At 37.8% G+C, this 16,344-nt stretch overlaps 1 protein-coding gene across 6 annotated transcripts in view; it reads left to right on the forward strand.

The window, feature by feature from the left end:
* DCAF6 (DDB1 and CUL4 associated factor 6) overlaps positions 1–16,344 on the forward strand; it is a 158,549-nt gene that overhangs the window by 53,861 nt on the left and 88,344 nt on the right. For all 6 annotated transcript variants that reach the window (XM_039521495.1, XM_039521505.1, XM_039521510.1 and 3 more), the window contains exons 4-7: positions 4,899–5,084; positions 9,090–9,203; positions 10,198–10,333; positions 13,647–13,861. In XM_039521495.1, the coding sequence (XP_039377429.1) occupies positions 4,899–5,084; positions 9,090–9,203; positions 10,198–10,333; positions 13,647–13,861 (651 nt within the window). The remainder of the gene's footprint in view (positions 1–4,898; positions 5,085–9,089; positions 9,204–10,197; positions 10,334–13,646; positions 13,862–16,344) is intronic.

A 16,344-nucleotide genomic window follows, 5' to 3' on the forward strand; every position in this document is an offset into this window, starting at 1 on the left:
TTTTAGGAACTATGTTACCTTTTTACCTTTTTAAACAGATAATTGGTAACTGTTTGCCATTTAATGCCACGACTGATAGAGAACTCAGCTAAATCAGTGCTTACAGTAAGCTGAGACTTTTTGGTTGTGGCAAATAGTAAATGTGATTATTGGTAAACACAGTACTTACATTACATGTACATTTGTCTACTGGTAGGTTGCTAACACTTTTATTCTTTTAAAACACTTCTTTCCAAGAATTAACGTACACATTGCCCATTATACAATACTTTGGTCTAATTATTAATTTTATTCCACATACAGGATCCTAGTGAGATGTCTTTACTACAGGGCTTTGGAGCAACAGGCATGGATAAGCATACCCACTTTTGAGGAGTTCACTTGGTACAACCTTTAGTGTCCAATAGTTTCCCTTCCTCCCCAGCCCACTGGCTTGAGGTTTGAGGTAGCCAGAAGGATCCCAGGTGCAATCTGTTGAGTGGGCTAACTTTCCATCTCTTTGCTTCCAGAGCCTGTTGGTGTGCAATTTTAACAATTTCTTCACTTAACAAATTTTGTCTTACCGTACTGGAGACATACCTATCAATATAACTGGATGCAGTATTAAACAATTATTTTTTTCTTTGCTTTAACAGATGTATTAAAACCTTATCAAAAGTGACAGTCTGATTACACAGAGCCATTTTAAGGCTCAGTATTTTTAACATTGCTTCTTTTTGTTTTATGCACCTCACCTCTGCTGTTGCTTCAGAGGGGCACTGTTAATTTTTTTTTTTTATTCTTTCACTACAGCTCTTATCTGCTATTGTTACCAAAAAAAAAAAAAAACAACCAACCAACCAAACAAAAAGACTCCAGAATCTCTCCCTATTCTCCTGATTTTGACTGCCCTATTGCAGCCATGACTTGGTTTTTATTTAAAAAACATTTTAAATTTTATAAAGAATCAAGTTACCCCTTAAGGGTTAAATGCTAAATCCCAAAGCCAAACAACACTAATTACCTGTGTCTTGCAAAAAGGTCTGTCAGTTTTGCAACTTTGAATTAAGAGTCAAATGAATTTTTAGTGGCATTAAAAACAAAAACAAAACCAATTTATCTTACACCTACAAAACAGGAGTTTTACAAACCAGATGTGCTGGTTTAGATTTTTAGAACTTTACATATTTTCACAGACAAATAGATACATACACATTTTCTTTTCCTTAACATTCCTTTACACTTTTTTTTTTTTTTTTTACATAGCTCTCTATATATTTGGATTATTTACAGGCACTCTTTTGGAAAAGGGCCCATTTTCCCTTCAGAATGGCTGCAAAGAAACCAAGAATTCTCTCTTTAACATGGTCCTTTTTAACATTTTCACAAAGTTTAACTGCTTAATTCTCTCCAGCCTTTGTAGAGTTAACTTTTCACTCTCCATAAATCACTTGTTTATCTCCCAAAATAACACCTTTATCACCTCTTTAAGTATTGTTCCAGGGGTTCATGCCTGCACTTACTGCTTTTCTTACTCCTTACACTATGCCCTTAGGGCTTCCAACCTGTTTTTCAGTTTCTTTATCTGTTGCTTGCCTGCTTTTCTGGGCCTGATCCTGCTTTTTTTTTTTTTTTTTTTTTTCCAATGAACCGTTTGTGAGTGATATTGTGGTCACTTCACAATTTTGAAATAAATGTTGAAGGAAAGGGACCAGGAAGGGTGGGGGCTAGTTGAGGAGCCCACCTTCTTTGCTGAATTGGTAGTGGAACACTAAAGAATCAGTTTTTGAGGCAGACAACAAAGGGGAACAGAACAAGGGGCTTTTTGTCCTTTTTACAATGAGATGGGAGTATTAAGGGGGTTGGATCGATCCAGGGTGGGTTTTTGAGAACGGGGTAAAGGGGAGCGCTCGGTCTGGTAGTGGGAGAGGAGGCTTTTAATAAAGCTTTCAACTTATTATTTGAATATTTGAGAGAGGCGAGTTTTTGATTTTGTCCAGCTACGATTTGCCTCTTCCCACCACTGAATGAAACAATTAACCTCTTCTTTAGCCAATTTAGTTTTAGGTTGGCCGAGTTTGTCCTTTAAGACGTCCACTCGGTCTTGTTCCAAGATTTTAACAGTGGCCACTGAGTTTTGGGATCCCCCTGAGTTAGCCTAGACCATTTTTCCAGAAATTTACAGGAGTCTGGACCCATCCTAAATACATAAAATGAGCCGGCGTTCGTTTAGGGAACTGTCCCGACTTAGACGTCTGGTTACCCATACAGGAGGACTTCACACACCAATCGCACAAGAAGGAAATTCGGGTTCGTGAGAGCAATGCCCGGTGCAACACACAAAAGGAGCCCACAGGCTACTGCCTCAATTGCCCTTGCTTTCACACCCAGGGATTTACCCAAAGTGTGGTGCGGCTGCAATTGTGCAGATTCCACTCATTCAGACCGCAGGGACAGGAACCCCTTGGTTGGCCTATCCCCGGACGGAGATGGCACCCAGACTCAAACACTCCACAGGAAGACGGATAGACACAGAGACAGGACAGTCCTCAGTCCGGACAAAACACAGAAATAATTACCTGACCAGATTCCTGATGTCAGATCCCGGGATCCCTACCAGAAGAGAGTGGGAACCAACAGGTTCAATGGTGTAGACTTCACTGTGGTCATGCACCTTTCTGTTCTGGTGGAGGACCGCTCGGGCCAAATGCCCAGGTGCCGGCTGCCACGGTCGTCCTACAAAAACAGTCAGGAATCACACAGCCCTAGTGAAGATGGTTGCCATCTCGGTGGAACCTCCAAATTGTCAAAGTTAGACTCAGGACTCAGTTTGTCAGACCACTCTGTTTTATTAGCACAGCGCTCTGCTAATAACACCCAGATAATGAGAGCACCATGCAAGACACAAACTATCTTATTTATACAGATAAAAGGGTGAGAACTTAACAAGGTAACAAAGGAAGCAGAATCAGATAAGTTTACCTGGGCTAGGCATGCATATCTTATTTCCTTACTAACTATTACCCATCTTCTGTTAATGTTTCGCCATTAGCACCATTGTTTATGCCTAATGTTTCTTTTCCTGGCACCTGTATTTCAACATTTCTTATTTCTGCTTAAAGGTACATACAACATTTCTTTAATCCATTCTTATTTTTACAATATAATTCATTCTACTTTCACACTACCCATTAAGCCCCTCGATCTAGTCCGCTTTCTATCCACATTATAGTCCATTCATCCAATCCATACTTTTTTAACTTGCTGGCAAGAATACTGTGGGAGACCGTATCAAAAGCTTTGCTAAAGTCCAAATATATCACAATATATGATATGATATACCAGATATATCATAACTAACAGAGAAGTTGTTAGGGAATGGAGAAAAGCCTCATATTATTTAGTTTGTTGATTTTTATTTGGGAGCTCAGATATGATTTGGTGTGAAGTCAAAAATATTTCTTTCATGGAATGTGAGTGGAGATATCTATCAGAACCACCACTTACTTTGGGCATTAGCTGTGACTGAGCTAAAGCATCTCAATATAATGGAAGTCGCCCATTGAGATCTCTTCCTTTGGCAGCAGAGCTCTGTGGATTTGGTGTTGAACTCTTCGCTCATTTTAAACAAAATTGAGCTCTGAGGTTGGTTTTTTTTTTTTTTTTTTTTTTACATTTCTGTTTATTGAATTCTTCTGAACGTACCTGAATAAAGAAGAGAATGCAGTGAAATAAAGTGAATTGATTGGCTCTCTGGATATGTAATATATAGTTGTATCCATATCTTAGAACATGCAGAATATTAAATAATATATCGTTAGCACTTTCATAAATCATTTAAAAAAGTTTGAAGTAATGCTTTTAAAATACAAGGCAAGAATTTACAGAGAAACTTGATTTCCATAAAACTTTCTTTGATTAAGTTAATTGGTGGAAAGCTTTAGAAGTCCTTGTCATATTGTAAACATCTTGTGCTAACATGAGAATGAGACCATGGCTATTAAAAAAATGAAATTGTCAATCTGGTTTCATTGTCAGAGGTGGGAGAAATAAAGTAAATCAAAGTGGAAAAGCACACGTAGCTTTTTAAGTTTGTTCAGTTTTAATATTCTAATCTAAAGCGGGTTAGGAAATAAAAGTATACAGAATATTTTGCCACAAAATATTGAGACCATATAAAAGATTATAATAAAATAAATACATTGCATTTACATTGCTAAATTGTACTGTGTATGTATGAATTTAAAAAAATCATTGCTGAATTAAATATGCATCATGTTAAAAAGTTTGGTAATAAACTAATAGTCAAGTCTGGAATTTTTGGTGTCCTACAGTAGTGAGGTTAAGTTCCAATTTAGAAGTAGAGATGCTGTGAAACCCGCTATAAAACTTTTTAATATGATTTTGCTCTTTCATAATTTGTGCTGTTTTACCTTTGGGATGACTTCAGGAAAGTACATTTAAAAAGTCAATAGTGTGCTCATATTAGATTTCTTTGCTCTCTTTAGGTCTTCTCAGCTGCCACTGCCAGCTGTCTAGTGGCTCATTACCAGTTAATGTAATTCTGCCTCTTCATGTTCCAGGATTAGTGTCCAAGAATCAGAATCTTTAAAATATAGGTACTGGCTATTTCAAGAAATACTTGTAGGACAGTGGTCTTCCAACTCTTTCATTTCTCAGGCCATTTTGAGGTATTGTAAGAAAGAGCATGTATATGCCTCTTGTATACCACTTTATCTCCCAATCCATTCCTTTCTCACATTTTCTTTGTTCTATGGATAACAGACTGTGTACGTTACTGGCATTCCATACTCTGGAACTTTGGGATTATTGACTGAAAGTTTATTTTATTTTTCCATGCATTGCTATTTGTTTTGAAAATATTAACCTAACACAAGCCTTTCTTGTTTGCTTTGTAGGTTTTAACCACCATTCGCTCAGGACACAGGGCAAATATTTTTAGTGCAAAATTCTTACCATGCACCAATGACAAGCAGATTGTGTCCTGTTCTGGAGATGGAGTAATTTTTTATACTAATGTTGAGCAAGATGCTGAGACCAACAGACAATGCCAATTTACGTGCCACTATGGAACTACCTATGAGGTATTGTATATCATCTCTGTATAAAAGCACAAGATTTATTTAAGTCAGGAAAAACAGATATTGGTGTTGATATTAGCCAGGGTTTCAGTCTGACAGTGACAACTTCATTTTTATGCTTTACAGTCATTTAAACTAGTTTCCCTTTGATTTGTAACTTTTAGGGGTCATTTCATATGTAGAGAAATAAATTGTCCAAATAAAGGAGACTCTAAAGTCAAGTATTGTTAAGGCCACTTTCCCTGCAACATATATAAGCAGATAGCAACAGATACATAATAGAGCTTGTTTATCTACAGATTAGGGGGACAGGTAGTTTGAATATCATTTTTTATTAAAGGGAGAGAAACAAGGTCTTTACTGTACTAAGGTAAATATAAATATAAAATCAATAGAACTTAAAACTTCATGTCTCAAGTTCCGTTCTTCCATTCTTCCATTCTTCTTTGTTTTTAGTCTTACATGATTTCTTGAGCCTGTGACTAGACTTCATCAGTCTATTGTCCAGTCATAGATACTTCTTTAGAGAGTAGATTCATGATATTCCTTTTTCAGTTTTATTGAGCATGATGCTCACAACATTTTGGTTAAAGTATACATCCTATACAAAACTTCTGTTTTGTAAATTCCACCATGACTCATTAGTTGTGCATCTGTACCAGGCAGAGTTATTCTCCACACACTGAATGATGCAACCTTGAACTCTGACCATGTACAGTTGTTAGAAATGGGTATCTGGTAAATGTTTGGAATATTGAAGAGATGGCATTGAAGTAGATGGTTAGGGGCATGGCTGTGTTTGACTTGTGTTAAATTAATGCTAATGGAGGGAAATCTTTTTGTTCTTTAAATAGAAATAGCTTGTAGCATTTATCATATTGGGAAGTTATTGATTTGTAATGTTTTTAATTAAAGTTATTGGAAGATATTTCTAAAATCGCCTACAGTTTGCTGAAAATCTCAACCACAGTGTTTTTTCAGTAGTTGATTTTGTTCAGAGTTAGGTTAGCCTATTTTGTGTAGAAGTGAAGGAGATTGCAGCTTGTGTGTTGTCCTTGTGGATACATATGAGGTAACAGAAAAGGTGAAGGTGAAATCATAGTTATTGGTTTTCAGGATAGGTTGAGGATTTAATGAGTGATTCTCTGACTCTTCTGTGATTCTGCCGGTGGTATATGCACTTCAGCAGCTTTTACTATTTTCAAAACAGTTCTTTGATTAAATATCCTTTGGGATAGAAAGGTACTTTATAAATGTATAATTTATTTAAATATTATTACTCTACTTAAAACCTGTCGTCTTGTACTTGAATAATGAAGCAGATGGAAAGTTGTATAGCACAGTGAGCACTGGTATCTTAGATCACTGAAACTTCAAAGCTCAGCAGAGCAAGTAAGAGTAGTGCTGGGGAGAAAAGAATTGACTTGCAGATACAACTTGGAATTAATGTATGTCAGTTTGTTAGATGCTTCATCTCATTTTAAAGTATTTTTTGACCATGGGGAAAAATGTGTTTAAGCTGCCTGAGTTTATTTTTCAACTGTGTTTAATTGCCTCATTATATTAAAAATAGAACTTTGTCTCATTAGATTATCTAAATAACAAAAGCTAATATTATCTGCCTTCAGGTACTAATTCTGAATTAAACAGTGGGATAGATTTTAGACAGGCTTCATAACTTGGAGCTTGTGGCAATTACAGACCATGACTGACACACCTCACAGTAAGGAAAGGAAGCTTGTGGAAATTCATGAGCACTGTGCCATTGTTTTATGAAAGACAAGTTGTGGGTGAAGAGGAATGGAGTATATTTTTGAGAGTGAGACAGATGCATACACAAAAAGGGCCTCTGGAGACTGGAGGCAGTTCAAAAACTATGAAGAGTCACTACCAAATACCAGACATTGCCGCTATTCACATTAATTCAATTTCAGAAAGAGAGTGTACTTCTAAGGATAATTTCTACCTTCATATTTCCAGTGTATCAAGATTTTTTTTGTCCAGCTAAATTTTTTAGATTGATAATTTAATGATCGCTAGTTATATACAATATGGTATTAAGGGTTAATATTTATGAAGTCATTCCAGGTTATAGCTACTGATATGTATTTCATTTTTTAATAAAAAGAAAAGAAACCCCTTGCGCCTTACAAATTACAGTATATTTAATAGTGAATTATAAAATACTGTACTGTTACCAATATAATCAGAATTAAACTACAGCATTTGAAATAAATGAATGTGCTTCATTTGTGCTTCATTATTACTTTTGCCTGGTGTTTGTTCATCTATGGCCTGAAGTCAATGGAAAAACTCCTATTGACTTTAATGAAAGTAGATTCAGCCTGTTACTTACTAATTCAGTAATTTACCGTGTTTGTTCTTGTCAGTAGTGTGAAAGAGTGAGGTGCTGCTGCACTCAACTTGTGATGGTCTGGTAGCTGTTTTTCAGACATTGAACTCCTAAAGGGAAGGGTACTGTTGAACAACAAAAAATGTTGACTGGAATAGTAATTCTAGGATTTCTAAACTAAACAAATTTGATTACTTCATTTTGTGTAAATTAGTGGCTTGAGATACACATATTCAAATGAAAGATGTTTACATTTTCCATAAGATATTTTTAAAATATTCTTTTGTATATAAAGAAATAAAGTGTGTGGTCATATCACCGTTCACATGCCTTCACCCACCAGAGGTGGTCTGCTCTGTAATATTTGGCACTTCTTGTTCTATATATTTTATGGAATGATTTGTTAAATGAATCTGGACCAGTGATTAGTTTTCTGGGAACACCCTTATTTGGAATATCACTACATCTTTTTAGGGATTGATGGCTTTCCTGAGATCAGCAATATGGTGTAATAAAACAATTCAGTGAAAGTAAAGAAAATATTGATTAATGCATTGAAGGATAGGGAACAATTATAGACTTCAGTTCATTACTGTATCTTGCGTGGAAGAAGCAACTTCATTGGAGGAACAGTGCTGTTAAGTATTTTCTTGTGGTTTGTATGGGGATGGATTTTAAGACTACTCTGGGGTTAGAGTGTTAAAATGTTCTTTTGTTGCATAATAGAAAACAAAATGAACCTGTCTTGTATTCTCACTTTAGATGCTAATTATTTATCTAATAACTGAAAATATCAAGTTTGTGCCTCATTTATGCAATAGGCAGTGTAAGTGTTTCATATAATATTAGTGTTGGAAGGGACCTCAGGAGGTCATCTAGTCCAACCCCCTGCTCAAATCAGGACCAATTCCTGGATCTTTACCTCAGTTCCCCCAAATGGCCCCCTCAAGGATTGAGCTCACAACCCTGGGTTTAGTAGGCAAATGCTCAAACCACTGAGCTATCCCTCCCCCAAACCACCTAGCCATTAGCCTTAGCTTTCAGCTAAGCCCAAACCACCTAGCCATTTCCCCCCCGATTCCTCATGTTCATTGCCCCTTAAAATGATGCCATAATAAATGTCTTATGTCAGGAATGCAGCTGTTCTGCATAACTTTGTCCCTCAGGCGCCCCAGACAGCACATTTCAGTAAGTCCTGACAGCAAGAGACATGCTTTAAATCAATCTCTTTTTCATTTACTGTGGTGTTAGAAGATCAGACAGGAAGTGATGTCATCTTCCCACTCCACCCACACCTCCCTTGGCATATGACATAATTCTCATGATTTCCAGCTCTGGCTGTGTTTTGAAAGAACTCCTTTAAGCTCTGTGTTTAAACCATATTTAGCTTTTATCTGCAAGGGACCCTTCGTAGTATTTGTGGGATTTAATTGCTTATTTCAGCTGCTGGAGGACTATCTGTAAGGTTGTTTTAATGACTGTAATACAAACTATTTTAAATTTTCAACTATCTTTCACTTTTGATTATTTTCATAGAAATCTTGAGTGCAATTAAAAATTACCCTCTGATTATTGCTCACTAATATTAAAGGCTTTATACCCAAAATTATATTATTTCTTTAAGTATTAATGGTACTGATTTTTTTTCATTGCAGATTATGACAGTACCAAATGATCCCTATACTTTCCTCTCTTGCGGTGAGGACGGAACTGTAAGATGGTTTGATACTCGCATCAAAACAAGTTGCACAAAAGAAGATTGTAAAGATGTAAGAACCAAATGTTCCAATAAGATGACAAATATAGGGCTATAATATTAATATTAGAATCTGAACCCTAATAAGGCTTCTGAGGGCCCCGATTTGCTGACTGAGGCATGTGGTAGGGATTACCATGGGGCCAGAAAAGAGTGCTGTTTGGACTCTGTACATCTGGGGTACATTTATGAACCTCTGGTTCGGTTTACTTCAAACTTGGTAGAAAAATTCCCATGGAGCCAGAAAAATTCTACCTTGGCCATAGACCTAACCTTCCAAACTTGAGGCTGTGATGGCTTTTTTTTGTGCATTTTTGAGGTGGTGGTGTAAATTGAGCTTATAATGGAAGCTCAGCTGCAACTTTAAACTGTCGAGCAGCCTCTGTAAAATAGTGGGGTAATGAACATATTAGAATTTCATCCATAGTGTTTGGGTCCCAGAAAATGTTTGGTGCTGATCTGGATAAAAACTGACCCCCCAAAATGTGTGTTATACTTACTGTCTCCTTGGTACCCATCTCTTCTGTTCTGTTTTCTGCATTGTGTTCCATTTTAGGCTTTGGTTATTTTTGGTCCCCAATCTTGTTACCTTACTCTTACTACATGACATTCCTCTATCCAATTAACTGCCCATAAATAAAATCTATTCTAATCCTTTTGAATTAGCTTAGACACTTCCTTCCTATTTGCAATTCTTTCTATTCACATCCTGGTTTCTTTATATTTAAGAAAATCCAAGCATTTGTTAGCCCTCTCTACCCTTAACTGTTAGCTTTTTTTAGGTTGAGATAATACTGTTTTTCATTCTCTGATCATTTTTGTCCATTGCAGTAACTCTTCCCTGTAATACATTTACCACCTATGTGTATCGGGCCATATTTGGTTCTCTCTTACAAACATGATTGCAGTACCTCGTGGGGCTGCATCTTTTTTTTTTTTTTAAGTAGTATTTTACTTCAGATGCTTAGGAGCTATTTTGTAAGTGCAGTATCTTTGTTTTATTCCAGGATATTTTAATAAACTGCCGACGTGCTGCCACCTCTGTAGCTATCTGTCCTCCAATACCATATTATCTTGCTGTGGGCTGTTCTGATAGCTCAGTAAGAATATATGACCGGCGAATGCTTGGCACAAGAGCAACAGGTGGGAAATAAACATTAAGTAAACTTTTCTAGCAGCAGACAGTTCTAGTTTGTCTGGTTTATGACTTAAGCTTAGTTTTATGTAAGATCTAGGCTTTTTAAAAAGATTGTATATTGGATATTACTAAAAAGTACAGTAAAGCCTGCAGGGAAATATTTTGAAAGATTAATTGATTATTTGCAAATAAACAGTGAATGCTATTATTAAGGTGGCCAAAGAACTTCCTGCAGGTCAAATGCAGCACATGGAATTCTATAATGTTTCCTAGGGCTTTCTTGGAACATGCAGCACACAGAGCCTGGTTCCAGTCTTTATTCAAGTAATTGTTTACAAAAATAAACCACACTGGAGCATTGTTTGATTGCACCTCTAGATGGTGCATGCCACATTTCTCTAGTAAAAATGAGAGCAGGAACCATCTCAGTGACATGCAGATTAAATGCATCCATGTCAGCCCTATGTTTGAGTGCTTTTGCTTCACTAGAAGATAATGTTTCTTGCAGAAAGGGATCTCGTGAATTTTACAGACTCTCGTAGCAAATATTTACTTCTCAGTAGTTGTCACTGTACCTGACATACTAGTTGCCCTAAATATTTGCCTAAAGTTATTACCAAGTTTCTAAATTTAGATGATGTGTGTTGAGATCATTCACTCTAAAGAGTGGGGGTTGTTGTCTGGCTAGTTGGAAAAGGTATGTGCCCCTTTATAGGGCTGGAGAGCCGGGGAGTAACTTTCTTGCTCTAGCTGCAGAGGAGGTCAGACTGGCAATGCTGACTCATCCCCCCAGGTGACTGAAGAGAGGGAGGGACTATATTGGTCCATGCTGGTGCAGAAAAAGTCCTTTTTTTTTATCTGGACCAGGTGGAGCAGCACCCTCTCTCTCACCCATGGAAGTGATGAAACACCGGGGTTGTCAAGATCCGCTGTGGGCATTGCACTAGTCACTCGTTTCTCAAGGGGTTGGGAAGGAAATTTTCCCTCATCGCCAGATTGGCGAATGCGAGGTGGGTTTTTTTGGCCTTCTGCACAGGGGACTTGAGGGGCTTAGTTGGGACAAATATGAAACAGGAGTTATGCAGTGATGTCACAACTCATTATGTAAATGTGTGGCAGATGTCAGCTACTCCATAGAAAAGTTATTCCCTCCTCCCCCTAGAGCCTCATTTGAGCGTGGGGGTCGGGGGGATGGTGAGAACTCAGCAGTGGGTTGGCTGGTGACCAGGATCAATAAGGGGGAGGGCTGACAGAAGCCCCCTGGGTGTGTATTGAAATGATCATGGAATTACTTGAACTGTACACTTTTATCTGCCAGGTACTCCCAGACATTTAAGCATAAAGTTGTGGCCTAATTAAACCACATCCAGTGTCTTCTGTCCTTCCAGCACAGCCAGACAATGACTGGAGTATTTAATACACTGTTTAATTATAAAACTGTTTTACCTTAGGGATGTGATCAACACTTGAAACAAAGATTTTTAATGTAACTGTTATGGAAATTAAGCTGGCCTTTGGTTTGTGGAGTTCTATGAGAAATAAGATATGCAGGGTCAAACTACTATCTTCTTAATGGCACTGTGGCTGGTTGTTTGAGAGTTTGCTTGCAGACCCAAAGGTATCAAATGCCTAAGACAACCAGCATGACAAGCCATTTTATGTTTGCACTGAAGTCTCTGCCACTTCCGCTCCTCTCCTCCACAGATAGTCTGCCTGGGTATTTCTTTGTTGTGAAAATTGAATGAGGATCATGTGTAGGGGTCTCACCATGAAAGCTTGAATCTAGTCCTTACCTAGATAAATCAAGTACTTTTTGCTTTCCTCTAACAGACAGTGAAGGGGGTGTGCCTATGTACATGCACTTATGTGTAATATACCTTGATTGTGTAGCAATATCTATAGTCAAATCTGGCACAGTGTTTTCATTCTAAGACCCGATTTTCAGTTGCTCAGAACTTTCTGAAAGCTTGAGTTATTGGGATGAAACTTTCTAGTCCTGGTCTTTGCCCAAAGCGATTTTTTATTTTTAAACATTAGAATCACGAGGAAAATTTGTTCAGATGTTTTGGTAGAAGTAGGAAAAATACTTTTTTCTCACTGTAAAAATAAAATTATAACCTTTTCATGAATGGCTATATGGTCAAAACAGTGGGCAGCAGAAAACTTAAACTTTGACAGGGAAATAGCCTTTAGGGCAGGGACTGTCTCTTTTAATTTCTCAAACACCATGTAAAGTAACAGTAATATATACATATTTAATACATTTATTTTTTTCTAGTACTTATGGGTGGCAGTGCAGTCATCCCAAATACATATCAATAAAAATTTTATACTACACAATATCATCATACTGTTAAATACCACATTTCATAGAAGCTTATTTTAAAAATATTTTAATTTCATTTTTTATTGCTACTTTTTTTTTTCAAATTTCTGTCTTCAAAGCATTGTTGCCTTTGTTTTGAATTCAGCTGTATGGACCTGTAAGGGAGAGAGGGAAAATGACAAACATTAGACATTTATATAATTTTTCTGTGCAGAATATAGTAATTTTAAGGGCTGGCACACCAGGACTGGAAGCAAATGCTATGCATCATTTAAAAGCAGACGTCTAGCTCATCTGCTGTGGTATAAAGAATCCATTATTATCGCTGATACATTGAGACAGTACATGCTGAACTTGTCATTATTCTAGCACTGAATATTGTCAATTGCAGGCCATTTTAGTTTTGGAAAGAAATCCATACATGGCAGAAAAAAGAGAGGTCTGTGAATGATTTGTAAAAGAGATTATTTTGAATCCATTCAGAGGTTTGGACGGTTATAAATCGTTCCAGTGGAGATTGATTAGTGGGTAAAGCATAGGTGAGTTGGTCAAAGGAGAAATGCAATTTATGTTTTGAAATTTCAAAGGAATATCATCACCACATATGCCACATGTCTTTAGATAAGTGGGTGTACATAGCGATATGACCTTAAACGTTGAAGGGAATATCTTCTAGATCCCTTCTCTAATTGGAGATGGTAATTTGAATTATTGTTTTGTATTGTAAATATTTTTAGTATTGATAACATTCTGTTCCCAGTAAGTGTTACAGATACATGACAAGTGATATGTTATATAACACAGTAATCTTGCATGTACATTAATAGAGAGAGGTTAAAGTACCAAAATAAAATATTTACTAGATCTGACTTGTTGCTTATTTGTGCCATATTTAGTATTTCTCTAGCTATAATTCATACTATTTTGGCTGTTTTGTTAACAATACTGAAAATGTGTTATAGTTTGCACATTTTTTTTTAAAATTGTTTTAGGTAATTATGCTGGTCGGGGCACTACAGGAATGGTTGCACGTTTTGTTCCTCCCCACCTCAATAACAAATCCTGCCGGGTAACATCTCTGTGCTACAGTGAAGATGGGCAGGAGATCCTTGTTAGCTATTCTTCAGATTACATATACTTGTTTGACCCTAAGGATGACACAGCACGAGAACTTAAAGTTCCTTCTGCAGAAGAGAGAAGAGAAGAGGTGAGTGAGTGATTTAATGTGATCTGTTTACACCTATTTGGGCAATTTTTCCTTGGTGACACCAGTGGTATTGCCCTAAAGATGAATTTGACAATATTGCTAAAAGATTAGTTGTGTGATAAGACCCTGAATGTACAAGGCCCTGTACCATCACCCAGATTGTGCAGACACAAAATCATCACTGTCAGAGCTCTACCTGTAATACTTAACCTTTATAAACCAGAAGAATTTTACAAAACCTGAAAAAATTCCCTTTTGGGCATAAGAAAATTCTTCCCAAAGGTACTTTAAAAAAAAAAAAAAAAAAAAAAAAAGGGCAGAAGTCTACAAAAACAGGGGCTCTTAAAGAAAGTGTCTTAGTAGTCTTGTTTTTGCCACTCAGCAATGCTGTAATAGAAGAGAATGATTTTACAAAAACTGTAAAATACAGCAGAATGTGTTTTTATAGGGTCTAATCCTGTGAAATAGAGCAGAGCCTGAATTGAAAAGGTTTTGCTTGGCCACGGGTAAACTGAAGCTTGTGAGTTGGCTCATATGGGGGAAAAAGCAGCTTGCTCTCCCCTTCAGCACTGAGCTTAGGTCACTGGTATTTGCTGTGTGTAGGTCTACTAGTCACACCTTCATTGGTGTGACAGTACTAACATCCTCCATCCCCAACTTGTTTCCCTGCAGTTGACGCTCCGTGGCTATCATGCTGATGGCAAATGGGGCGAAGTTATCCTAAATGGGTTCTTCGCTGCCTGCCTACTAGCCAGGGCCGCCCTTTGGGGGGGGCAAGAGGGGCAATTTGCCCCAGGCCCCGAGCCCCACAGGGGCCCCCACCAGAGTTTTTCGGGGCCCCCGGAGCGGGGTCCTTCACTCCCTCCGGGGGGGCCGGAAAACTCTTGCGGGGCCGGGCACAGGAGCTTCTTCTGCTCCCGGTCTTCGCTGGCGGGGGGTCCTTCTGCTCCGGGGCGGAAGGACCCCCCGCTGGCGAATTACTGCCGAAGACGGAGCTGGACCCGCCGCCGAAGTTCAGCTCGGTCTTCGGCGGTAATTCGGCGGCGGGGGGCCCTTCCATTCCGGGACCCACCGCCGAAGACCGGGCTGCGCTTCGGCGGCGGGTCCGGCTTCGGTGGTAATTCGGCGGCAGGGGGGGGCCCCCGCCGCGGGTCTTCGGGGCACTTCGGCGGCGGGTCCCGGAACGGAAGGGCCCCCCACCGCCGAAGACCCCGGGCCCCCGGAATCCTCTGGGCGCCCTGCTACTAGCACATTGAAATTCCTATTTCCTGCTGGTTTTGAGCCTTATATGAGCACACAGGGGTTTTCTAGTTTGGACTAATAGAGTGAATGCTATTTACAATAAAGTGGAATGAGAGACTTAAATTGTTTAAATGAATTAGGAGCAAAATGCAGTTCGGAATACAGTGACCCTCTGCTTGGAATGAAGTTTGTTTTCATATGCTGGAATTTTGGATATTTTTACATTAAGACAAGTTGTCCGCACAGACAGCACTGGCAAAGCCTACTCTGCTGGAGTTGCAGGATACGCTGGAACAGTTTACTTATATGAAATTCTATTTGAGATGTAGAAGCAGCCATGTGTGATAACAGAATATTTCCCTGAAGACAGAAATATCAATAAGAAGGATCAACAGACATGTCAGGAACATATTGATACATCTCTTAAAATAGTATGTCTCAGTAACAAAAATGAGTTTGTTTTGTTTAACTGTGTCCCATACACATGAAACAGAAAAGAGAAAAATTACATTTTTTTTCTAATTTATAATCTTTGAATAACCTTTTAATCTATAAGGACTTTTAAATATATAATTTTCATAAGTTGAACATCTTATGTTCTATAGGTTATGAAAACTTTCAACATTTTAATTCAACATGAATTTTTGTGTCTACAAAATTCCACTAAGACAGTATAATACTCATTTGTGCAAGCTCCTTTATATTGCAGAGGTTTTTGTTTATTAATTACCAATGGCCTTTTTTGTCCTGGTCTTTACGAAAGCTTATTAGTCAACATATCTTAAAGGTTACTAAAGGGTATACACACTACTTGCTCATAAGTGCTGTACTGTGCAAAAGCTTTTTCTTAAATTGCACATAAATCTACATTTAGTACTTAGTGATATTTATGAAAAATATTTGTTGTGAAATTTATTCAAGGCCTGTTAGTAAATTAGTGTATATTGATGAAGTTATTTAAGATATTTTTTTAAAGCCACTATTTAAGAACTTGTCAGATGGTTATAACAGTGAATTAGAACTATTCATCTAGTGTTCCTTAAATTTTTGTGTAAACTTTTACCTAGTAGAAGATGCCAGATCATAAGCCCTGGAGATTGATGATCTGAATTTATTCACAGTATAGTTTTGGCATATCCAAGTGTGAGTGTAAGATTCCCCATGCTGCCCTGCCAGTGTACCTTTACCTGAAAGGAACACCTCAAGGAGCAAAGAGGGGAGTTTACATTACATTTACATTT

This window comes from Mauremys reevesii, linkage group 1 (assembly GCF_016161935.1).
Source record: "Mauremys reevesii isolate NIE-2019 linkage group 1, ASM1616193v1, whole genome shotgun sequence".
NCBI lineage: Eukaryota > Metazoa > Chordata > Testudines > Geoemydidae > Mauremys > Mauremys reevesii.